General features: G+C 38.1%; 1 protein-coding gene across 2 annotated transcripts in view; it reads left to right on the forward strand.

Annotated features, from left to right (window-relative positions):
- Positions 1-24,807, forward strand: part of LOC110046227 (mediator of RNA polymerase II transcription subunit 23-like) — a 40,218-nt gene continuing 15,411 nt past the window's right edge. Inside the window, exons 1-19 of one of the 2 annotated variants that reach the window (XM_020751912.2) lie at positions 1-113; positions 4,152-4,183; positions 4,364-4,445; positions 4,868-4,992; positions 5,753-5,864; positions 6,298-6,396; positions 6,924-6,986; positions 7,394-7,435; positions 8,746-8,815; positions 10,847-10,959; positions 17,190-17,285; positions 18,658-18,858; positions 19,920-20,006; positions 20,172-20,228; positions 20,678-20,761; positions 20,948-21,009; positions 21,143-21,225; positions 21,981-22,155; positions 23,534-23,676. In XM_020751912.2, the coding sequence (XP_020607571.2) occupies positions 42-113; positions 4,152-4,183; positions 4,364-4,445; positions 4,868-4,992; positions 5,753-5,864; positions 6,298-6,396; positions 6,924-6,986; positions 7,394-7,435; positions 8,746-8,815; positions 10,847-10,959; positions 17,190-17,285; positions 18,658-18,858; positions 19,920-20,006; positions 20,172-20,228; positions 20,678-20,761; positions 20,948-21,009; positions 21,143-21,225; positions 21,981-22,155; positions 23,534-23,676 (1,798 nt within the window). In that variant the 5' untranslated portion in view covers positions 1-41. Of the gene's footprint in view, positions 114-4,151; positions 4,184-4,338; positions 4,446-4,867; positions 4,993-5,752; positions 5,865-6,297; positions 6,397-6,923; positions 6,987-7,393; positions 7,436-8,745; positions 8,816-10,846; positions 10,960-17,189; positions 17,286-18,657; positions 18,859-19,919; positions 20,007-20,171; positions 20,229-20,677; positions 20,762-20,947; positions 21,010-21,142; positions 21,226-21,980; positions 22,156-23,533; positions 23,677-24,807 lie in introns of those variants that run through there. The other variant, XM_089280137.1, reaches the window with a different exon arrangement.

The raw sequence follows: 24,807 nt of genomic DNA on the forward strand, positions 1-24,807 counted from the left end.
ACCTGGGTACGATAGTTTTCCAACATGGCGGAGTGTTTGGCATGGTGAAAGGAATACACATGATCATGGAAAATCACAAGGCTAAACTGTTGCACATACTGGAAGATGCATTGGTATGAGAATTCTTAGTGATTTGAAGATTGTTGCGTCAGCTGAAGCTACTGTAGACCTGTAGAACTGTGTAACTAGTTGAACTTCCGCTTTGTCTCTTTCTGCAAAAGTAGAATCTGCGCGCGGGAATTAGACGCGTAGTGGGAATCGGGAAATTAAAGAAAACGCTATACCAGTTTGCTGTGTGTAGTGAACACTCCCAATTTAAATATCCAATTGATCGGTTGTTATTTAGAATACACTACACTTGTGTAGGTCTCGCATTTATTTGTGAAAAAGAAAATATTAGTATTATTAGATTAAGCGTAATTAAAAAATGGTACTGTTCTTATTTTCACATTTAATTTTAAAATTCCCAACGCACTTATAATAATGAACAGTAAAAAACTTAAGAATAATGAAACAACTTGGTTGTAAAAATGTAAGGTTTAGAGTGTTTTTGTTTTGTATGTGATAATTGAGTGTTTATACAGATGTACGGGTAACCCGAAAACACTGACCCCGGTCGGCGGACCCTCACTACGGACCAGGTCCGTGGACTACCTATGGACCGCTCCAAGGACTACCCCTACGGACGCCCTCTACGGACTACCCCCTCAAAAATAGAATAAATAAGAAATAAATACTTCACTTATGGGTCGTCTGATAGACTTGGCTCATGTCGGCGAATTTTCGAGTATTAGCAGAACTCTGGTGGCCCGAAGGGCCGCCAAGCAGAGCCCCATACCCATATAAGAAAGAAAAGGAAACCCGTGAATGGATTGTCTCATGGTTATCATGGCTAGTGGTATTGCTCATGGGCGCGATGGCGACAACGATGACGACGACGGAGTCGCTCAACATGGTGGCCATACTTCAAATAATAGGTTGACAGGGACATGCAGACTTGGTTTACCGTGTCCTTCTTTGATATTAGACATACATGTTAAGACCAATTGACATCTGTCAAAACAAGGTATCTGCTGACCAGCATCACGTGACCATATCATGGGCTCAAGTTTAGAGCTCATCGAGGTCACATGTTTATTGGAAGTTTACCACTGACCAAGTGCTGTTTTTTTTTTTTTTTTTTTTGATTGGATCGCGGGCTCATGTCAGGCTAACTTGTTGAAAACAGGGCCAGGTTGTTTGGAAACCGGTTAACGCTAACCCAGGACTAGAGGTTAACCGTTTTCACTGCTTTTGTTTTGTGTTAAAACTCGAAACAGAATGCCAATATACAGAAAACCTCACCACAAAGTTACAAAACTCAAATCAAGATTCTACTTTATCCTGGGTTAGCTTAATCAAGCTCTGAAGAACCCAGCCCAGGAGCTACACTTTTAGGCTGGCCTAAATCTATATATTACACTGTGCAAATGCAATTAACACCCCCTCTCCCCCCCCCCCCCCCCTGCAAAAAAAAATGTGCCTAAAAGCTGTTTTGCTGTTTTCAGCGTAAGGAGATGCCAATGGCAAAAAGAAGGAAAGTTCTTACCTTCCATTCATGGCTCAATCTGGCTATGGAAGATGTGTTCTTAGGTCATTTTAGTTTGTTTGTTTGTATCTGTAATTCCGCTGAGCAAATTATGAAGCCTGCAACAAGTCCATGAAGCCACAGGAGAATGGGCTGAACAAAATGGTGGAGGGGAAAAAGCACAAATTTCAAGGCTTCTCAGAGGCTTCCCAGAGGCTTCCTGGAGGCTTCCAGGCTTCCCAGTCTTTCACACAAAGTATGGCCACAGCAAAGGAAATGGCAATATGTAATGATATAATTTGCACCCAAGCCTGAAGCCAAGAATGTTACATTTGCAAAATGTAACCTTCGAAATTTCGCCGACACTATATGTTAGACAACCCGTAACAGAAATGTTAATTTCTTATTTTTTATTCTATTTTGGGGGTAGTCCTTAGAGGGGTCCATAGGGGTAGTCTGTAGACCAGTCCATAGGTAGTCTGTGGACCCGGTCCATAGTGGGAACTCAGATGCTTTTTTCCAGCATTAATCATGTTGTCAATTAAATGAGATTTGTTCTTTGTTTATTTTGTTTGATACTCATACAAAATTATTCCCCATTTCGGACTTGCTGTCACTAGCTTATCGCATATTTTCATCGTTATCCATGTAGTTAACATATAGTTTGCTTAAGTGAACAAAGTCGATTCAAAGCCATTCCTCTTGAACTATATGTAACCATGGATAGCGAGGAGCGTTGTAGCGGTAGTCGAGATTTCATTCGGTCATTTATAGAACAACTGAACAATGCGTGTTTCACGTATGAAATGTATGGCAAATTAAAAAAAAAATAAGGCATAAAATGAATTTACTATTATTTACAAACTACAGAGACAAAGCGCATGACTTAATTGATGTATTCCTTTAATGAAAGAAAAAATAAAGCAACATTTGGGAAACAGCTGTTCTGAAAAAAGTGTTGCATGACAACTTTATGTCGATTTGTTGTTTTGACCATGCATAAATTAAAACTTGGACTGGGTTATTTGAAAGAGCTTTATGTACAAGGTGAATTAATCAACATGACACGAGCGTGGGACAAAGAAAAATTCTGAGTCCCCGACAGGAATCGAACCCATGACCTCCCGAACACCGGGCAGGCGCTCTATCCACTGAGCTACGAGAACTCATGGAGAGCAAGGTCATTTAACTGAGTTCATATATGATAGGTGTCCTGCATACTGCTAGGATCAACGCTATCGAATTCATCGTGAGTAGTGATAAGTTAATAAAGATGGTGAATTTTAAGCTCGGTAAAGAAATGTGAAGGTGAATTAATCAACATGACACGAGCGTGGGACAAAGAAAAATTCTGAGTCCCTGACAGGAATTGAACCCATGACCTCCCGAACACCGGGCGGGCACTCTATCCACTGAGCTACGAGAACTCATGGAGAGCAAGGTCATTTAACTGAGTTCATATTCACATTCACATTTCTTTACCAAGCTTAAAATTCACCATCTTTATTAACTTATCACTACTCACGATGAATTCGATAGTGTTGATCCTAGCAGTATGCAGGACACCTATCATATATGAACTCAGTTAAATGACCTTGCTCTCCATGAGTTCTCGTAGCTCAGTGGATAGAGCGCCCGCCCGGTGTTCGGGAGGTCATGGGTTCGATTCCTGTCGGGGACTCAGAATTTTTCTTTGTCCCACGCTCGTGTCATGTTGATTAATTCGCCTTCACATTTCTTTACCGAGCTTAAAATTCACCATCTTTATTAACTTATCAGCTTTATGTACGTTTCGAGATTCTTGTATGTTCTTTTAATGAAGAAAAAGTCAGCTGCTATGCCATTTGGGAGTGAAGCGCTTCTAAGTCAGTTACAAGTTTATTAGTTCAAACACCGGCTCAAACATTTTAACATGACATGAAGGAACGCACTGCGTCTGCAGTCTACCATGAAAAAGTAGGTCGCCGTCTACAATGTAACTATAAACAGCTGGGGCTGAATTTTATTACAATTGATGAGTTAAGTCTTGTTGTTTATGGATACGGAATTTCCTAGAGGTAGTGGGGGCCTAAGCAGAAAAATCATGGAAATTCCAGGGGCTGGGGGGAGTACTGTGAAGCCCCCTGGAATGGAAAATCCTTAGGGGTGGGGAGTCATACTGGAAAAACCCTCCGTGGGGGAGTATGAATATTTTCTGGATCCACACATTGTTGATGTGTGACAGGGTCAGATGGCTTTCTTCATATCACTCATTTCATATTAGTCCATGCGCTTGGTACAGGTGATCTGACTCCAAACTTCAGCTCACATTAAGTTTTTCTTTAGGACTGCAATGTGCAGTTCTGGAAAATATCCATGCTCCCCCACAGAAGGGATTGGAATTTCCTGGGGAGGTGGGGGGCTCTATGAGACCCAAAAAATTAAGAAATGTATGAAGCTTAACTCGAATTTCCAGAGGGGTGGGGAGGTGTCAGAAAAAATCCCTTCCATGGGGGAGTTATGGATATTTTCTGGAACTACACAATGAGTCTGGCTACATGGTGATAAGATAAATACTGTTCATTATTATTTTCTATTCTCTTAGGGCATTGAGGCAATTGAAACTGCATTCTGTGGGTAGGATATTAATTGTATTTATTTGTGATTTTTTTGTAAGAGCTTAAATATATATTGTGCAGAAAAAACATTAGATTTATCCATTTTGAACATTTTGTGTACTTATTTGGCCAAATAGAGGTACCGGTAAATAAGAAATAAATCTAAACTTACAGGTGTCTAATATATTTACTTCACAAGGATGATTGTGCACAATGAAGATCAAGATATTAAGGATCTTTTCCAAAAGGTTTTTAAGCCTTTCTGGGTTGCTGTCCCTGTGGTAAGTTACTAAGGACACAGAACTTACGATATCAAGTTAGTAAGTTTACATAGTTTGTACATATTTTTCATAAATTTTAGTTTTCTTTGTCAGCATTGTTAACTCAGGTTTAGAGAAAAAATGTCCTGCAATGTTGAGCAATGTTAAAGCAATGAGGAAAACTATAGTTAGTGAGCCTGTGTAACACATGAACCTTGAGGAAAGGCAAAAATTCAATATTACTTAGCAGGGTGCACAGGGAGGAGGGAGGAGAAAGTTTTAGTAGTATCAGGGTATATGTCCCAACGCTTGTGAACTGCATTGTAGGTAAAAAAGTGTCTATTATTAATAACAATTATGCAAAAATCTTCTTATTGGTTGGAAGCACCAAATGAATACAGCTACCACAAAAATGTTGTATATATTGCTCTCTCTTATTGTAGGAAGCAAGAGAACAACTTCTTCTTGATTTTGTTGCATTCATATACAATGAAAACAATCCCAGAAGAATAGACATTGCCTTTGGTTTGCTTGGAAGTTTAGTTGAAAGTTCATTGGTCCCTTCCAGGTACTGAAACAAAATCATTTTGCTTTTTAGAACTATTTTGTATTAACTGCTGCCTATATGAGTAAAGCTTTTCATGAATAGTGCATAAATGTATAAACAAATAAACCTTGCCGTGTACATTTAGAACTACATGTACATGTAACTAATGTGATAAATTTGAACTTTTTCCTCTTCTGTGGTGCAGAGGTAATGAGTGATTTTTTTTATAATTGTGAAATAGTTCGTATAGTGTGATCATCCAGGTTAGGGTAGTTCTGAAAAGAACTGTTGTTGGTGACTGATGTTTCGACAACCTGAGTGGAAGTCATCTTCAGAGTCAAGTGAATAGTTTTTGTCAGTCGATGATGTTACAAGTCTGGTCTGTTGAACATGATTGGTCAGTTTAGCCATGAACTACCCTCACCGGGACAATCACACTATACAAACTACTGATACTCCTGGGTTCAAACCATTTACTATAATTGTAAAATGTTAAGGATTTGCATACACTATTGGTCAGATCTAGTCTTGTTTTTGTACAAAATGAAGGTCGTTATATTATAGCTGATGTCACACCCAGTGTTGTGAAGCTGTAGTGCTCACTGTCTGTGTCACACAATAGATATAGCTACAAATAAGATCTCCCTTGTGCTTCTTTAAACACTTCATGTTCTTAAAAATCCCTGCATGCGTAACTAATGTACAACTCAATAATACACTAGCCAAGGTTGCATTTCTTCTCCCTTTTACTAACCTTAAATTGATACATGGGTTTACCTAGGTTGGTTTGTGATGCTATTCTTAAGACACCCCATCTCAGTTTCCAGAGGGAACTCATGTGGTGTAAAACATTCCAGCTTCTTTTGAAGATCATTGGTGGTGTCGATTACAAGGTGGTCAGATATTATTACTAGTGACTAAATGCAAACTGATTTGTTTGTTTTTAGTTGCTCTTTATTAAAATCTGTGAATAAAAGTTGTCCTCCCTTCACATACATGTACGGGTGTTAATATTGCTACCTAGATTCACTTTATAGTAGCCAACATATGCCTAAGTTGAACTACTGTTTTGTAATCCACATTAAATAAAAGCAAATATGTAACATATTTCAAGGGTGTTATTCATTTACATGTGGTCCCACACAATTGTGAGAAGAACACTAGATATTTAAAGTGTGTGAATCACTTGCCTTTGGCTTGCAAGTGACAGTCTCTTCTTGGTTTCTTCAAAGTGGATTTATTTCTTATTAACACATTAAACCTGTTTTGTAGCAGTGTGCTCTGAATATGTCCTGTGAATGTCATAGATTATATTTCATATTGCAGAGTTGTCGTGACATTTTAAGTTTGGTGTTTCAAATATTCCATACTATACCAACTGTTCCCGATGCTGCACTCACTGATCGTATACAAGCCTGTGTTAAGGTACTCTATTTACTGGGTAGTATTTCTTATAGAACAACCAGTTTCACCACAAATCAATAGAAATAGTAAAATTATCTTGGGCAGATTTGTACAAATTTTCTTTAATGTTATTAATATTTTCACACTACTTTTGCTAATGACTTGGTTTGTAATAGCAAATGATTGTAGCTCTTGTAATTACCCTGCAACTTACATACATGTGTACAGTTTTCACTTCATAATATAACAAATTATTGGCCAGTTTTTTTTTTTATATTTAAATGCTAACAAATTGCTGAGGGTTAGGGAACTTAAACAAAGGAAATTGTTTCATCATGCTGCAATCTCAGTTTAACTCCTTTTGTTGTTTCTCTAAAGCCTTAGAGCATGATGTTGGTGGAATTTAAATATATCACAATTGGCCTGAACAGTGCTCAGCAAAACTGATAGCCTATAAGGATTAAATAGTAAATGAAACTTGTCACTTTACATTGTTCTTCTAATTCATACAGTCATGCACTAAGTTTCTTTCTGGTTCCTGTTTTTAGGTTGTGCGTTATATTCTGGACAGGAATGCTTGTCTATTGCCTGCCTACTTTGTTATAAATGAGGTACACCATTATTTTAAATTGGTTACCGAAGAGTGTAATTATTATACTTGTTATGTGTACCTAGAAACAGTTTTTAAAGAAAAGTGTTTTTAACCATTAGTTTTGTTTTAATTAAGAATAAATTATGGTTCTTGTGTAAGTGGCCATGGGAGGACTCGATGGGAAAAATAATAATTATTTGGCTGTAGGTCATGGCTTACAGACAGCTTGACCCAACTCAGTAAGTAAGCATGGACGTACTACAAACTTGCTGTTTGATGATGCTTAGCACTCAATGTGGAAGCTGCGGTATTCAGAATAATATTGTAACCATACAATGTGCATTGTCCTTTGGATATGCTACATATGGTTGAGGTGAAGTGTACATAGTACTGACTTTATAGTAAACATTCCGTTTGAATTTGCAGATTTACAAAAATTATCCTGAGGGAAAAGTCAAGCCTCACTGGGTAATTATGTACTCAGGGATGGTACAAAAGCTGGACATTAAATGATGTGGACCTCAAGTCTAGGTCCACTATCTGTATTTCCTTCTGGGGATAGAATGAGGTCCAGAAAGGGTGTCCACCTGGGGGTTGGGACTCCAATATAAAAAGGATGGCAGTGCTAGTCAGAAATTTTGAAAAGAACCTTGAGAGGTACCAAAATCCTGTTTTGTGGGCATGGCTTGAATTTTTTTATCCCCTTAGGGGTACCAATTCTAAAACAACACATTATCTCCTGACGTATTTTTTCAGGTCAATACCCTAAATCAAAAGGTACTGCAAAAGCTCCTGCTGTGGGCCTTTTGAGGCTGAACACTCTCAGAGGTACTAAAAAGGTACCAAAGCCACGTTTTTAACCCCAAAAAAGTATGACAAGCACCCCCATCATTTTTATATGAGAGTTACCCTCTAGTGTCCATGCCTTGTGCCATGCCTTTTATCAAGGGAGGATGAAGGGTAAGAGCATTAATTGCCCATATATATGGAGGTGTCAACCCTGTGGTGCAGATTTTGTTCATGTGGGCATCCACTCGATGCACGTGGTAACATTATCCATAGAAAAGCTGAAACCTAACCCCATCCATCACTCTATGCCTGCCACTTCTATATGGGTAGTACTGCAATGATGTGTTTTAGCACCTGGGGCACTTATTTTTTTTGGAACCTCAAGGGAGGGTGCTTATTTGAGACTGAGTGCTTATTCGGGACAGGGCGCTTATTTCTTTTTTGAGAAACAACCGAATGTTCAAAACAGAAACTGTAACAGTAACAAATTTATGGTGAATGTTCAGTTAACGTGAGAGAATTTTAATCTTTTTCAACTCCCATAGCTTTGACAGTGTCACTTACAACTTACATTGATACGTAAAAAAATTAATATAGCTTTCTGGGGAGGCGTCTTTGACGTCCAATTCTGTGATGTTGCTGTAATATTATATAATATTAGAATAGGGGCGCTTATTGGAATAGGAACGCCTATTGGAATAGGGCGCTTATTATTAAAACACATTCAAAGGGGGGTGCTAAATCAAGTCATTACAGTGCCTTCCCCAGGTGATGGCCTTTCAATGGAATAAGGCCAGTGATAAAGCTACTGGGCAGCACTACATACATAGCTAGTGACCTTTCTTGTAGTTAAACCATCCTATATGTAGATATCAGCAGTAGATGCTATTAACCTAGAGATTAGTAACTGTTGTTATCATGTAAAGAAATTAATTTTATGAAACATGTTTTCACATTACTAATTTTATGGCTGGTGGTTCCTTTGTTAGGCTATTGCAAAGTTACTTTCAGATTTCGTGGAAACATTCAGGCCTCTTGCCCGCATGGTGTCTGTGATAGGTAAGTATACCTACATGTGTACTTAATGATCTACATACATCTAGGCAAGTGTGTTCCAATCCTAGAGATAAGTCATGCCATATGGCTCATCTGAGCCAGTGCTTAATTCCAGTTTCCATATTTAATATTTAAGCAATAGAACACTTTTTGAATGTTTACATAGCCTCATCTAAACACGAAGAGGGTTGGGAGAATTCGAGACAGTTATGCAAACCCAAGACGTAGTCGAGGGTTTGCTTAACTTTTGAGAACTCTCCCAGCCCCCGAGTGTTTAGATGAGGCTATGTAAACATGGAAAAAGTGCTCTATTGCTTTTATAAAATAATTCTCGAAAATACGCGCGAATCTGAAACACAACCGTGTTTACATACTCTCATCTAAACACACCTATCAACCAATGAGAGCGCGCGTAGTAGCTCAGTTATTTTATAATTATTTATGGAGTGTCTAACTGTTGTTACTCCCCTCTGAATGGCATGCTAATCAGTCACAGATTTCTGGACAGCATTGTTGTCTGGTTACCCTAGCAAGTAGTCTAATATACAGCTATTGGTACCTGTTTGACCTCCTGGGTGGAGAGAGGTACTGTGAAGCAATCCAATCCTGGTAAATGCAGATGCCATAGTTGAGCAATTTGCTGAAATTTATTATTGAGTGGTCCATATTAACAGTCTCTAGCAAAATTTGGAGGGCTTTAGGAATCCTTTAGAATTCTTATCTTCACCATGGACTTATTTGGCATTATAAAACACTGGGAATTACTCAGGAGAACCAGCAGTGTAATATGTTGGAAATATGAACGTTATCATGATTCTGAAAAAGACTGTTGTTGCTAATTTCAGAGACTGATTATGACTCACTCAGAGTCACCTTGTTTTGTCACAGCCTTTCCATGGCCATTCACACTTTGATGGTTATACTGTGACACTAAAACAAACTTCAAAACAGTACAGCCTACAGCAATGGCATGGCCTTTGTTAATAAGCTTATGTAAGGCTGGCATTTAAGGCTATTAGTTCCAGTCTGTCATGTATCCATGGTTTTCGTACCATGAAGCAATTGGGAGTGTTAATTTTCTACTCTGCTTCTGGATGGGATGATAATCCATGGCAGGGTTACTATGACTATCAGTTGAGTAAGGCACAAGGGAGCTTTGGTGGCGAAGTTTTTGACTTAAAATTATGGTGTTGTTGTGCACTTTGCTGCCAATGATGTCAAAGGCCGACAAGCTAGTTGCCCCTGGAAATGGAGCCAGTTACTTGTGACAACAATGCAAGTTGAACATTAAAACCTGGTCATCAATTTTTTTTGCACCTTTCTCAACTGACAATCGCAGTATGCCTAATCTGTACCCATTTAAACAACTAGGTGGTGAGAGGAACATGTGAGAGCTATAAAAGTGTCTTATGCACTGACGCCAGTCAGGGGTCAATCCTGGATTGCTTTGATCTAGAGTCCAGCACACTGAATCATTTGGCCACTGGTGCTCAGGCTGACAATTACATGTATAATTGTATCTATAACAAAATTCTCGATTGTGATTGGTTCTCTGTGTGCTTATTTGCCTACATAATCGGCATATGATTGCATGGGTGTCCAATTACAGGTATCCAATTTAAACTTTTATAATTGGATACCTGTAATTGGATACCCACGTGATTCCTATGTCAATTGGGTGCACTTTAATGGCTTTCTTTGCAATGTTTCCTACAGTTTTCAAAACTTATGAAATGCGCTACCTACGTTTTTGCTCAAAAGAAGTTCTCAAAAGACATTTTTAATTCCAAAAGTTGTTATAGATAAGCTTAATTAGTAATTGGACTTCTTGTTGTACAATTCAGGGAGTAATCGTGCTTGTAATTTCAAATCGACCTTGCGCTTCATGCTTGTCTGATTTTGACATTACTTGCACGATTACTCCCTGGATTGTACTCTACTTGGTTCAATTACTATTACAAATTTTATATGTACTTTGCTAATAATCAAAGAACTATAATTACATTGCTCTTTTGTGTGCTCTTTTCACCATAGGTCGCCCATCCCTTCTTCCCGTAATTGGTCATCCTGGCTCATCCATTGGTGTCTGGAAACTAGATCCTAACACACTTAGTTTCCCTCTCAAAGGACTTTTGCCATATGACAAGGTAGCGTAAAATAACATGCAACTGTTAATTTCTTTTTTACAGTGCCTTTAACCCTTTCAGTATAAAGTTCAAACTTAAAATTCTCCCTACTTATTACCACAATTTTTTTCTATGATAGTTCTAAGAATCTGGTGATATATAATAATAATAATAATTGAAGAAGCTAGTCATAAAAGGGGATAAGTGACGATTTTGGTTGCTTTTCTTTTCTTTTGCTCCAAATTAGCTGAATTTTTGCATGTGGTCTTCAATGTAATAGAAAAACGTGTCCCTGTATTTTTGCCGCTGGTTTTTGTTTCGTTTTATAAAGACGCTGCTAGGAAAACCGAGTGGTTTTTTGCATACGCAACATCCCGAAAACGAAGCAAAGTTTAGCGGCAAAACTACGGGACATTGCTAAACATACCTAAACAAAACTGCATGCGAAATTTGGAGCGTTTTCGACAAAGTTCACTTTTGATTAAAATACCTAACGCCCTTTTCCTGCTGAGGCTGCAAGTAAACGAAGCCGGGCCTTTGTTATGATAAACAGAGCTGATCCTTTATTATAATAGCCAAGCCAAGCCTTTGTTATAAGTCAAAGTCTCGCCTCGGTTTATCATAACAAAGGCTCGGCCTGCCGCGACCGCAAGGACTTTGATTTCACTTAGAAAGCAGCAAAATGTCAATTTCACGCAACGTATAAGCTCAAAAATGTTAATTTTAGGTCAAAAAAGGTTTAAATGTTGATTTCACGTTAACGCGTGACGGCAAGGAGGTTGATTTCACTTAGAAAGCAGCAAAATGTCAATTTCATGCAACGCATAAGCTCAATAATGTTGATTCCAGGTCTAAATAGGTTAAAATGTTGATTTCACGTTAACACGTGACGGCAAGGATGTTGGTTTCACTTAGAAACCAGCAAAATGTCAATTTCACGCAGCGCATAAGCTCAATGATGTTGATTCCAGGTCTAAATAGGTTAAAATGTTGATTTCACGTTAACGCGTGACGGCAAGGATGTTGGTTTCACTTAGAAACCAGCAAAATGGTAATTTCACGCAGCGCATAAGCTCAGTGATGTTGATTCCAGGTCTAAATAGGTTAAAATGTTGATTTCACATTAACGCGTGATGGCAAGGATGTTGGTTTCACTTAGAAACCAGCAAAATGTCAATTTCACGCAGCGCATAAGCTCAATGATGTTGATTCCAGGTCTAAATAGGTTAAAATGTTGATTTCACTCGGCGTCGACAAAACCTGGATCGGATCACGGATCGGATCACGGACCGGATCACGGACCGGATCACGGACCGGATCACGGATCGGATCACGGATCGGATCACGGATCGGATCACGGATCGGATCACGGATCGGATCACAGAAAAAAAAACAAAGTTTTAAAGAAAAAAAAATCAAAAACTAAAATCAAACCGTTTATAAGATAATAATAAATAAAAAATAAAAGTGAAAAACTAAAATATGTTAAATGAAAATAAGAATCCCGAATTTGACGCAGTGACATGTTAATTACAGAGAATGACAAGAGGTCATTTAAAAAGCCACATAAGCGCCTAATTTACGACGAATTTAAATTGTAATGAACAGGCAGATGTAGTTATATTTGAACGTTAGTTGGCTCGAAGCTTGCGTGAACCTCCCATTCTCGTTTTTGAAATTGTTATCAGTGGCTAATTCTCAGCTACATTTTTGTGTCAGATGTGAGCGTTACAGTTGGCGTTATACACAATACAGTTAATGAGAAAACTTACGTACGAAAGCTTAAGGACATGACTTGTTTTGAAGGAGCTACGTCACGATTTGCGCATCTTGAAAAAACTAGCCTTGTTTTTCAAGTTCGTCATTTGCAATCCCCGTTAATCTTTGCCATCCTTGACGATCCTCATTCCGTTTTGATTTGTTCTTGCCTCTTAAGTGTTTTCTATCATAGAACACGATCATTTTAAGGTTTTATTCTATTTAAAGGCAACTCTTTACAACCCTAAAAATGACTCTAAAACTCGTGACGTAACTCCTAAAATGTTGTTTATTCTCGGGTTGCGTTATTGTTCACACTATCGATGTCATTCCTAGAATTTTCTGTAAAACAGCTATATTTCCTTGAAATACAAATGGTTTGTTTCGTTTTATTCCAGTGCGAAATATCGTATTCCAAACTCACATCTTGTAAAAGTATAGACTTGTTTCAAAAACGAAAATTGTTTGAAATCATCAGGTGTTTAATTTTTTAGTGTTTTTAGTTTTTGTGTTTCTATTCATACGTTCGTCCTATTATTACCATACTGACTCGTTTTATGACAGTTTACCTTTGATGCAAGTGAATACACGAAATATCATTTATCTGAACTGCGGAGAAAGATATGAAGACATGATTGATCATCGCAATCAAAACCCAACAGCCTGAAAAAAATTGATCTGTGACCAGCTCCCAGTTGGCTTGATATTATAAAAGAATAAAGGAATATCACATCTGAATTAAATAAAACTTTCTGCTCACAGTAATCACTCTAGTGCAATTTGCTCAACAAAATTTTGAATTTTTTTCCTTGATCCGATCCGTGATCCGATCCGTGATCCGATCCATGATCCGATCCGTGATCCGATCCATGATCCAATCCGTGATCCGATCCGTGATCCGATCTGTGATCCGATCCATGATCCGATCCATGATCCGATCCGTGATCCGATCCGTGATCCGGTCCGTGATCCGATCCGTGATCCGGTCCGGTCCGGTCCGATCCAGGTTTTGTCGACGCCGGATTTCACGTTAACGGGTGACAGCAAGGATGTTGGTTTCACTTAGAAACCAGCAAAATGTCAATTTCACGCAGCGCATAAGCTCAATGATGTTGATACCAGGTCTAAATAGGTTAAAATGTTGATTTCACGTTAACACGTGACGGCAAGGATGTTGGTTTCACTTAGAAACCAGCAAAATGGTAATTTCACGCAGCGCATAAGCTCAGTGATGTTGATTCCAGGTCTAAATAGGTTAAAATGTTGATTTCACGTTAACACGTGACGGCAAGGATGTTGGTTTCACTTAGAAACCAGCAAAATGTCAATTTCATGCAGCGCATAAGCTCAATGATGTTGATTCCAGGTCTAAATAGGTTAAAATGTTGATTTCACGTTAACGCGTGACGGCGAGGATGTTAATTTCACTTAGAAACCAGCAAAATGGTAATTTCACGTAGCGCATAAGCTCAATGATGTTGATTTCAAGTCTAAATAGGTTAAAATGTTGATTTGACGCTAACGCGTAACAGCAAGGATGTTGGTTTCACTTAGAAAACAGCAAAATGGTAGGAGCCCATGATGGGCTCCTGAAAATGGTAATTTCACGCAACGTGTAAGCTCAAAAATGTTGATTTCAGGTCAAAAAAGGTGTAAATAAAAATAAAATAAAACAAATAAACATTTCAATAAGCACTTTTCCAAATACGGCAACGTCTTAAATGGCTAAAAAATCACGAGATAAAACATAGTTTTCGACAAACGCGATCGTAGCTTTATGTCACGCACCACCATAACTTCCAAGTTCAAAATGCGCTGGTACCTCTTATGCCTGATGAGGATAACAACTTTGGTGGCTGTTTAGTTTTGGATTTAAGAATTTGATGACTCCATGTGAAAACGCTCTATAAATAGGGCTGACAGATTAACAGATTAACCCTTCTGCGCAATGTACGGGTCTCCATACATCTGCATGTCCCCTGATCCCAGAAGCTCAAAACACTACAAATCATGGCGATTTGAAATAAAATCAGCGCAAACTGGATCACAGATCTGTTACAATCGATCGCCACTTGCTGGCCATTATGTTTAAATCTAGTTACCAGTTCGAGAAACGTCCGCAGAACGTAATCGCAATGCATGCCGGGAAGGGTCTTTACACCTCGTGCGCGGGAAAACGTGGCAGTCGATACAAGACAAATTTTATAAGTCTAAAACCAGTTCTCGCTTTCCAAACTTTGACGCTAGCAACGCTTGGCAAATGGGCCACAACTCACCAGAGGGTATTTTTCTTGGGCAAGAACTGCTCTTGGACTTTGCTACCTGGCTCGACCTGACTTCGAACGCCGATAACACGATTACGGTATATCAGCTGCCTTCGAAGTTTCAGAACACGTTTTGATTCTTTAAAACGTGCTGATTACTTACAGGTTTATCGAGGCTTTATGATGCCTCTCAACCACCAGGCAGGCATACAAGGTACTTTAAAACAATGCTTAAGATATTAGTTGACAGAGCTCTAATGCAGCACATCTCTTTTTTGTTTGATGGCATTTCGTTTGACGCTCGATCAATTCACGTGTTGTGTGCACGTCACAATAACCGATGTAAACAATCTGTTCCCAGATTTCCACTCTATATGCTGTGGGATTTGGTTTTGATTTCATACACTATAAACAGTCTGCCTGTTTGCTGTTCAACAAATAAACTCCTAAAGACATGGCTATGAAAAGCCAAGTTTTTTGCCTACGTTTTAACTCGAAAACAAAGCAAAAACCAGCGACAAAAATACAGAACCACATTTTTCTATTACATTGAAGACCACATGCAAAAATTCAGCTAATTTGGAGCAAAAAAAAAGAAAAGCAACCAAAATCGTCACTTATCCCCTTTTATGATTAGCTTCTTCAATTATGAATTTGTTGTGCGCAAATTCCATATGTATATGTTCAAATGCACATTACAATTAAAATACATAAAAAATGAATGCTACATGCTAAAAGTGAAATTTACAGTTTAAAAACTAAAATTCTAAAAAACTAAGTTATAGGTGAAAAATTACAAGCCTTAAAGTACAATTTATACCTAACTAAAATCTACAGTGGCCCACAACTGTCACGACAAAACAAAAAGTCACGGCACTACAAACTTAACTCACGGCAAGATAATGTTGTCTGACGGCAAAACAACGGATAAGAGGATTTAGATGACGTTTTGCACGACTAATAGAGTTATACTAAAACAATGAAATTATTCACTCTCGATTTCTATGCGTGATAGTTGACTTGGGCTGCGCCCTAGTCAGCTATCACGCAATAGAAATCTCGAGCTCATAATCTAATTGTTTATTAGTATAAATTTACAGTCAAACCTGCATATAACGGCCCTGTATATAGCGGTCACCCTGTGTATAACTAAAAGAGATGCAAATACGAATACTTTAGATTAAGAAATGTACCTTTACCACAGTCTTTGCAAAAGTTGGCATTTTGATAGACTAACAAACCACAAGAGCTGCAAAACATCATGAGCACGAGATAAGGAACACTGCACTAAAAATGGCGGTCTCCGAGCGAGCAGTGTGTTACTGTTACACGACATACCATTTGAAAAGCAAACAACAACCACTGACCAACTGCTGACCAACTTGATTTCTTTGTTTTGTCGTGAGTTAACTTTGTTTTGCTGTAAATTAGGGGTGTTCTGCCGTGAGTTAATTTCTTTTTGTCATGAATTAATGGTGCACTGCCGTGAGTTAATTTTGTTTTGTTGTCAGATAACATTATCTTGCCGTGAGTTAAGTTTGTACTGCTGTGACTTTTTGTTTTGCCGTGACAGTTGTGGGCCACCGTAAAAATCTAAAATTCTAAGAAATTACAATTCTATTCGGATTTTAATAAAAACGCTTTAGAAAACAAATATGTTTTAAGTTTGCCTTTAAAATCAGTAACAGTGTTCACAGATCTGATGGCCACAAGAAGAGCGTTCCAAAGTTTTGGGCCAGCATATGTAAAAGAGCGATCACCCAGTGTTGCCTTGGATAACGGCTTTGGATAACTAAGGAGGAGGCTGTCATTAGAGCTTCTTAGGTCACACCGTGAAGTTGATTTGATACTAATTAATGAATCTATATAGGTAGGCGCCAAACCCTTAAGAGCCTTAAATGTAATTAAAAGAATTTTGAACTCAATACGAAACTTCACTGGGAGCCAATGTAAATCAAAAAGGAGCAGTGTAATATGGCAAAATCTGCTTTGCTGGCAGATCAGTCTAGTGGCAGCATTCTGTATTCTTTGTAGCTTGTTTATACGGTATTCGGGAAGTCCATACAAAAGGCTGTTGCAATAATCAATCCTAGCAGTAATAAATGCATGTACAAGAGTCTTGGTACACCGTATATCATTATACATGACGGAATTTTTGATCTGTTTGGACCACAAATTTGTTTAATGATATTAATTCTTTGTTTAACTTGCTTTATGTCACTTTTGCAGGATTTGTTGGATCCTCAAACTAAACTGTTACAGTATGTCATTGCTCAGCCATATTCCCGTGATGTTATCTGTACCATGTTGGGTCTCAATAAACAGGTACTGTTGTTATATTTCTAACTTGGTGATGAAACACTGTTTTTTAGGCAAAATTAGGGTTAATATGCATTGTGAAATTCTCACTCTTTGTTAGTTATTATTATTAACTACTTATTAACCGAGAGTGAGGTCTTTACTGGAAAATCTCAGGGCAAGACCTTGCCATATTGACCGAGCATTAGCGAGGGCAATACGGCAAGGTCGAGGTTTGAGATTTTCCCGTAAAGACTGAACGTTTGAGGTTAATAAGTTGTTTATTATATGGCTTTTTGCTGTGTTTTTGCCTGTAATTGGCCCGTGGGCATTACAGGAGAATAATGCCCTACAATTAGCCAATCGGAGTGCGCATTATATCGGCTACAAGAACAAGCCATATGATAATATTTCTTAATGGTCTTGTCTTAGTGGTTACACAGTGTAATGAATATATTATCATGTAAAAACAAAGGACTAGAAAACTATTTCTTTTTGTCATTGTTCTCTTGCCCACTACATACTGTGGATATCATGACCATTTTAGTGCTTTGTTTTTCACGTTGCACGGGAGGAGGGTACTCTCCAAAACATCGGGTAGGGGTTGGTTGCTGGACCACAAAAACCCTTGCCTTGAACAAGACCAAGGACCCTGTTCCAGACTAAATGCCGAAGAAAGATACCCTGTTCCAGCTGAAATAGAGTAAATAATCCTATTCCAGACCATTTCCATAAGAAATATAGTTGTTATTGAACATAGATGACAGGCAAAATCTACATCAAATACCACATGTCAGATTCATCTGTTTGAATGAAGATCTGTCATGCATGTAACTACCACCATACAAAAGACTGTAGGTTTCAGAGGTCTGAGAGAGAAGCTTGTTGATTTTCAGGAAAACAATACCCTGTTCTAGATCAGTGAAATTTTTTTTATACTCTGTTCCGGACTGAAATGTTTGAAAAACATACCCTTTCTAGCGGCACATCTCTTGTGTAGCCCATAATTATAAGGGAATACCCCCTTCCCCACCCTGTTTCCAGTAAAATATGTTGGTAAGAGCTAACTAGTGCAAATCTCCAAATATGTTTAGGAAATCAAACACAGTTCAATAGTTTAAATCCTTAATCAAAACGTACATTTTTAAACTAGCTTTTGAAATTTGATATAATTTTTGGAATTTAGGATGTGATGTTCCTTTGATCATTGCATGTTAAAAGGCGCAATATAAGACAGTTGTTAATTATTATATGAAATTGCACTTTTTACTTGGCTGCATTTCTAAGGAAAGCCTGCTAATAATTATTCAATGTAATAGCATGGAGTCACATCATAGATACTTATTATCAGGGACTTACTTCTTATTCTATTATTTAATACTGGATATTCCTTTTTCAGCAAAAGCAAAGATGTCCAGCTTTAGAAGAGCTGTTAGTTGACCTGATAGTTGTTGCCATGGAAAGATCAGAGGAGAATGAAGCCAGCATGAGTGAAACAGGATGTCAGTTGCTATGGCATCATTTGTCTAGCCACCTTATTTTCTTTGTGCTTTTCCAGTTTGCCAGCTTTCCACACATGGTCTTGTCTCTCTACACTAAGGTACACAGCTCACCCATGCCATATCAGTTTCCAAGACAGAAACCACACTTACTGCACCTTTCAATAAGTTGTGAATTCTGAAGTTCAGAACCTAAGGATTGCAACCCTCAAACATGACTTTTGAACAGGGGTTTCATTGAGGGCCGGGCACTGGGCAAATTGACTGGCCGTGAGGACGATTTTGCTTGGCAGGTTTGACCATCTAGTGGAAAGTTTTTCCTACAAAGAAGTTCAGGTCTAAAAGTTTTGCCCACCTGTGAAAACCAGTTGCCCTCTTGCTGAAAACGTTAATGAAACCCCTGCCTTTTGAATCTCTTAAAAGTGAACTTCTGTTTCCTGCAAGGTCCTCTAAGATTGTTGATGACAGTAAAAAACACAATTTTACCCTTGTTTGAGTGTGTTTCATGTTATTGAAAGGTGCAGTTAGCTGTAATACTTATCAGCTATGCTCAGCAAAAGTTGAAGAAACGTAAACTTTTTTAGCCAATACTTCATGTCCATCAGCGGGCTGACGTGATGTAGTCGATAAGTGCTAATGGGTGAAAAACTTTGCATTGAGCATTAACTCCAGAAATGATGTACACATATATGCACCAGACAGGTCAAACAGAAAATCTAAGCCTCAGTGTTATTTGAAACTGTGATCTCTGGAACCAAAGACAGTACTTCAATCCTTGCCCAATTCTTGGCTCAATAAATTGAGTGATGAGATCAGACAATAGAGCAAAATGACACCATTTGGAATACCCAGACGTGGAAAGCAATTTTGTTACTTTTCTGAAATATTTAAACCTCATCAGACTCTTCTCTACCATTAGAATAACTATTTGCAAAAGAAATAAGTCTAATACTTTTTTCAACTTCTGCTGCGAACTAAAGATTTTGTTCAATCTTAAGTATTGCTTTAAATTGACCAAACTGTCACCCCCCCCCCCCCCCCCCGCCCCCAATCCCCAAGTCTAATTCTTTCAAGTCTAATTCTTTTTGAGTCATACATGTAAGTTTCATTTTGCATACATTTCTTCTTAAATGAGTAGTTTCCTTTTCTCTTTGATTTGCAGCTAAGTGGAAGAAACCTTAAAAAGGGGAGGGATCATCTCATGTGGGTTCTACTGCAGTTTATTTCTGGAAGTGTCCAGAAAAATCCTGTAAGTAGACAATAGTAATCAATTGACAATGCTCTTGTCATTTTAAACTTTGTTACAGAGTAGTTTGCTACAAAAATTAGTTCTTTATTTATTTTTGCTAATCAAATTTGTAGCAAGGAGGTATTGATAAGTGTTAATCTTTTATATCACATTTTTATTTTGTAGTTGAGTGATTTCCGACCTGTAATGAAGTTGTTTGATTTACTTTACCCTGAGAAACAGGTTTGTGTAGATTTGACACAAGTCTCAGTTGCTTACTTATAGCAGCTGTATTATTTATAACTAATTCAAGATGAAAATGAGAGATGATTGTGGGAACTAATTCTGTTCGTCTTAGGAGAGGTGAATTATTTTAGTCTTGACTGCTGTTATCACAACTTTACTTAGCACAATCAACATGAAGCAATTCAAAATATTTAACAGTATTCTTGAATAGTGGTGACCCTGTTTCAGTTTTGGTATGTACACTGTACAGGCAAGGATTCATCAGTTGGGTGGCAAATTAATACCTAGACCACACTTGATTAGCTACAGTATTGGAGATGTATTTGATAAAAATAAGGTCTGCTTGCACCTTACTCTGTGTACACTGTTTTGCACCTGTTTATTTAACATATTTTGCTATGTCACAGTCTGAGACTTATTAACCTTTTTCTTTTGTTCTGTTCCAGCCATTGCCACTCCCAGACATAACTGTGGCTGATTCAGTTCACTCATTAGCTATGGCCTGCATTTGGGTTCATTTAGCAAAGAAGGTAAAACTCCACTTTCAGATTTAAATCTTTGACTATATTCTTAAAATTCCTCTCGTTATTCTTTATACTGACTTTCCCAAATTAACTAAATGACTGTAGCAAGCTATTCATTTATGAAATCTGCAATAATTTTGATCTTATTAGAATGAAAAGCCAATCAATCAATCTTTTATTCATATTTCTAAGGCCCAGTCTGAGGATGTGACTTGGAGACCTGCTGTTCCTCACACACTTAAGGATCAAATTGAGTAAGTTCATATTTTTTAAACGCTTTTAATGAGATATCTATTACTGAGAGCAGAATCAATGAAATACAATCCTGATGGTATTGGTATTCTATGGCTCCTTTTAGGTGTTACACTATTCTATTTTTCTTTTCAGGTTTATACAAATGTCTTCTAGAACAGCTGCAGCTAACTCATTCTCCTTGACAAATTACAAGATTCCTCTTCTCTGTAATGCCTGTAAGTATATCAAACCTAATGTTATCAAATAGCATACATTTCATGACAGTCCCTTTCATGCTCACTGAATAAGAGATGGAGAAATGCGACTGTGCTCGAGTGAGTTGAAAGTGTAAAAGGATAGGGAAGGGAGGGATGGGAAACAAGAAGCGTGATAGCGAGGAGAAGCAAGCGAGAGGGGAGACAACATGTTGCGGATGCTAACAGTCATAGGATTCTTACGTGAATTGGGCTGAAATGGGATGTAGAGCTCTTATGTATGCTCACTAAGTAAGGAAATGGAGCAAATGGTCAATCAAATGTTCACCCAACCAATCATCAAAAGCTTCATTTTGCATTTTTCTTAATGGAGAGTGGATAACTAGTTTGAACTCAGTTGGAGTACTAGTGTTGTTCAAAGTAAATACTGACATAAGAACAGCCACCCACTTTACTAAGATTTGTTTTAGACTACACATGTGTTGGCCCACTATCTACACAATCCTCTGTAGGAAAAAAGGGGGCAATTGGTACATTTACCTATAATTCTTTAACAATGCTCACAAAAGTGTACAAAAGAATTCTAAAATCTTCAAACCTAGCCTACACAATGTCGTTAGCACAGGGACAATTATTTTAAAAATTTATATGGCTTTCCTTGTACTTTATGGGCTTTGCAAAGCTCGCATGGTATTGTGGTAAAATATACAGCTACCATCTTTTCATTCCTGTGGACACTAGAACAAGCTCTCAAGGTACAACTATTCTTTCAACAGACAGCACCAACCCAGATTGTTTCACTGTACCAATGGCTGTGCTGGTTGAAATGTGTTATGGAAACAACAAAGCAACAACACAGTTACCTGGCCCATCAAATACACTTGCTGCAGGGCCTACAGTTCCATGTCCAATGAGCCTGTTAGATTCACTCACTGTGCATGCAAAAATGAGGTATAGCTCTTCAAGTATTACATGGATGATTAAAGGTCTTGTTAAAGATTTTAGCCCTATAAATTTGATGGTGTCTTTGGGTGGCATGTTGGTCTAATGTTAATCAAATCAGACTCTGCATCTCAGAGCCTGGGTTAGATCTATTGCTTGCCAGCCAATTGCAGGGATCTAGTTACAAAAGTTGTAATTGGATAGCTGTTATTGGACACCCATGTGATTGCACGCCAAAGGGACAAATAAGTGCCCCTGGAAAACCAATCACCAATTTTGTTATAGATACGATGAAGGTGATTCCTTAGTATTGCATTGCGCATCCCTACTGCCCACGATTTTCGGGTCATTAGAGCACGCACATGAGCATGTGTGCGTACAAAAGAGATTTCCCTCAAACTAAGCTCGAAAGCAAAATAAATGCTCCTTTTCTCTTTTTGAACGAGCACGGTGACCCCCACTTTTTATTTCATAATTTCAATGAGAACAATATCCTCAATAATTGAGAAAAAAAATTAGCAGAAATCTATGGCTACTTTTTTGGCAAATGAAATAAATACTACAGAGGGAGACATAACGGGCCCAACAACGCATGTCCAAATTATGTTTCCTTTAAAGGATAAAAAAAATGAAGGGTATTTGAAGACATTTTTTGTGGAACGTAGATGAATAAACAATCAAAGAAATTCAAACTCTTTGTGATATAACACGCTGCATTGAAATATAATCGAGCTTATTTGTTGCTCATGGATATTACCAAAAGTCACCTTAATAACCATATTTGGCAGCATTGTGGCGTGAAAACAAGCATGGTGACCCCCTCTTTTTACTACGTTTTTAATATCTCCTTGTCCTGTAACAACAGCATAACAATTTGCATCAGAAATCTATGGCGGGTTCTTTTACTAGGGAATCACCTTAAATAGCCAATGTATCATTGCCAAATCTAGAATCTACAATTTACTGAATTATTTTTGTCCCTGTAGATGGTTATTTGTCTAGCGCTATTCAACTTGTGCGATTTCTACGTGTTTTCATCGGACAGAATAATCTAAGAGAATGTAGATAGCAGGCATGCACCTTGCTATTTTGAGAAAGATACCTGATTTTTGAATGTTGTTGCGCAGCACTTTATTCCCAGGCATCCATTTATTTTATTGTGAGGTCACTGAACAACAATGCACCAAAAATTCACGAAGACGTGATAATTGTAACAAACACCACTTGTTACAAAGCTAATGATAGATTTATCATGGGGCACTGGGAATAGTCCACTCCAGGCCACCCTCTCTTGGTTATGGTGCATCCTCAATTCTTATATCTGAAACTTGTCCGTTCTGTAAATGATTTGGTACGCCACTGTCTTAAATCAGTGTTTTCTGTTCAGTTTCATTCACAGCATTGTTAATCGTATCATCAAGTTAGGCAACACACCATCATCTTTTGCTCTGGCCCCAGCATTGGTGGAAACTTACAGTCGCCTGCTTGTCTATATGGAAATTGAGTCACTGGGAATCAAAGGATTCATTAGTAAGACTGATCATAAACATCGTTACTTTCCAATTGATTTAGAAATTCTCCCTTTTGGTGACAATAATGATAATGATAGTGATAGTGATAGTGATAGTGATAGTGATTCCATGTGGACATGTTCAAATGCGCATTTAAACTCAAATTATATAAAACTAAAGACACAGCGGTGTATGAGCTCTGGATTAAGAAGTCCAATGTTTGGGATTTGTCAGGTCCTGGTCATAGTTTCAGTGTTGGAACAGGTGTAAAATTACTCGAGCGCAATTTGTTGGAACAATGCTAAGAGGTTGCTAGTGATAGACAACTAGCAATCAATGTAAGGGAAATAACAATAGTCCTGGTGACTTCATGCTGCAGAAATTGTACTTAGGGATAATGGTGACGTGGAGGTTTGAAACCCTTTTAATAGGACTTGAAATTTGCGATCTGAGAACTTTGCGATGCAAAGATCTCATTTATTTTTTATGTCAAGCAATAGCTCTTTTCACGGTTAGGTTTTCTCATTTGCATTACAATGTAATCCAACATGGATGCGAGGCAACTTCAGGCTGAAACTACAACATGTCCCAGAATTGGCTTTCATACATGTTAGATTACATTTGTGATCTGAGGACTTTTATAGGAATAGAAACTTTGCGGTGACTTTTTGGAGGTGCACTGAGAAGTCAGAGAGACTTGGAGAGGGGGATAACTAATTTTGCAACCCAAAGTTCTCATTATGTATGTCAAGTTAATGGGACACTTTCATTCGCAAATGTGATTTAAATGCAAATAACATGGAGGCTTCCTTTGTTACAGTACTGAGGAAAAAAGGAGTTTTGCATGTGGGGTTCTGTTCTGAGTCATTGTCTTTCTTGGGTCTGGTTTTAACCTAATAGGACAGTTTTGGTATTCTAACTTAGTGGCTTGATGCGCACCTTCCCGTCACTTATCTACATAAGTACACCTCCCCTCCACTGCTGCAGAAAACAGAGTTAAAACTTACTGATAACTTACTCTGCAACGCATTATGACCCACTTAGCCGTGTGCAAGCGACACGGTGTAGTCTTTTATTCTTTCATTGTGGTCAAAATTCCTTTAAACTGAGATCATGTAAAAGAATGAGATGAAGTGATCAGATTGTTTGT

This window comes from Orbicella faveolata, unplaced genomic scaffold (genome assembly GCF_042242905.1).
Source record: "Orbicella faveolata isolate gen_17 unplaced genomic scaffold, um_ofav_v1 contig_47, whole genome shotgun sequence".
Taxonomy (NCBI): domain Eukaryota; kingdom Metazoa; phylum Cnidaria; class Anthozoa; order Scleractinia; family Merulinidae; genus Orbicella; species Orbicella faveolata.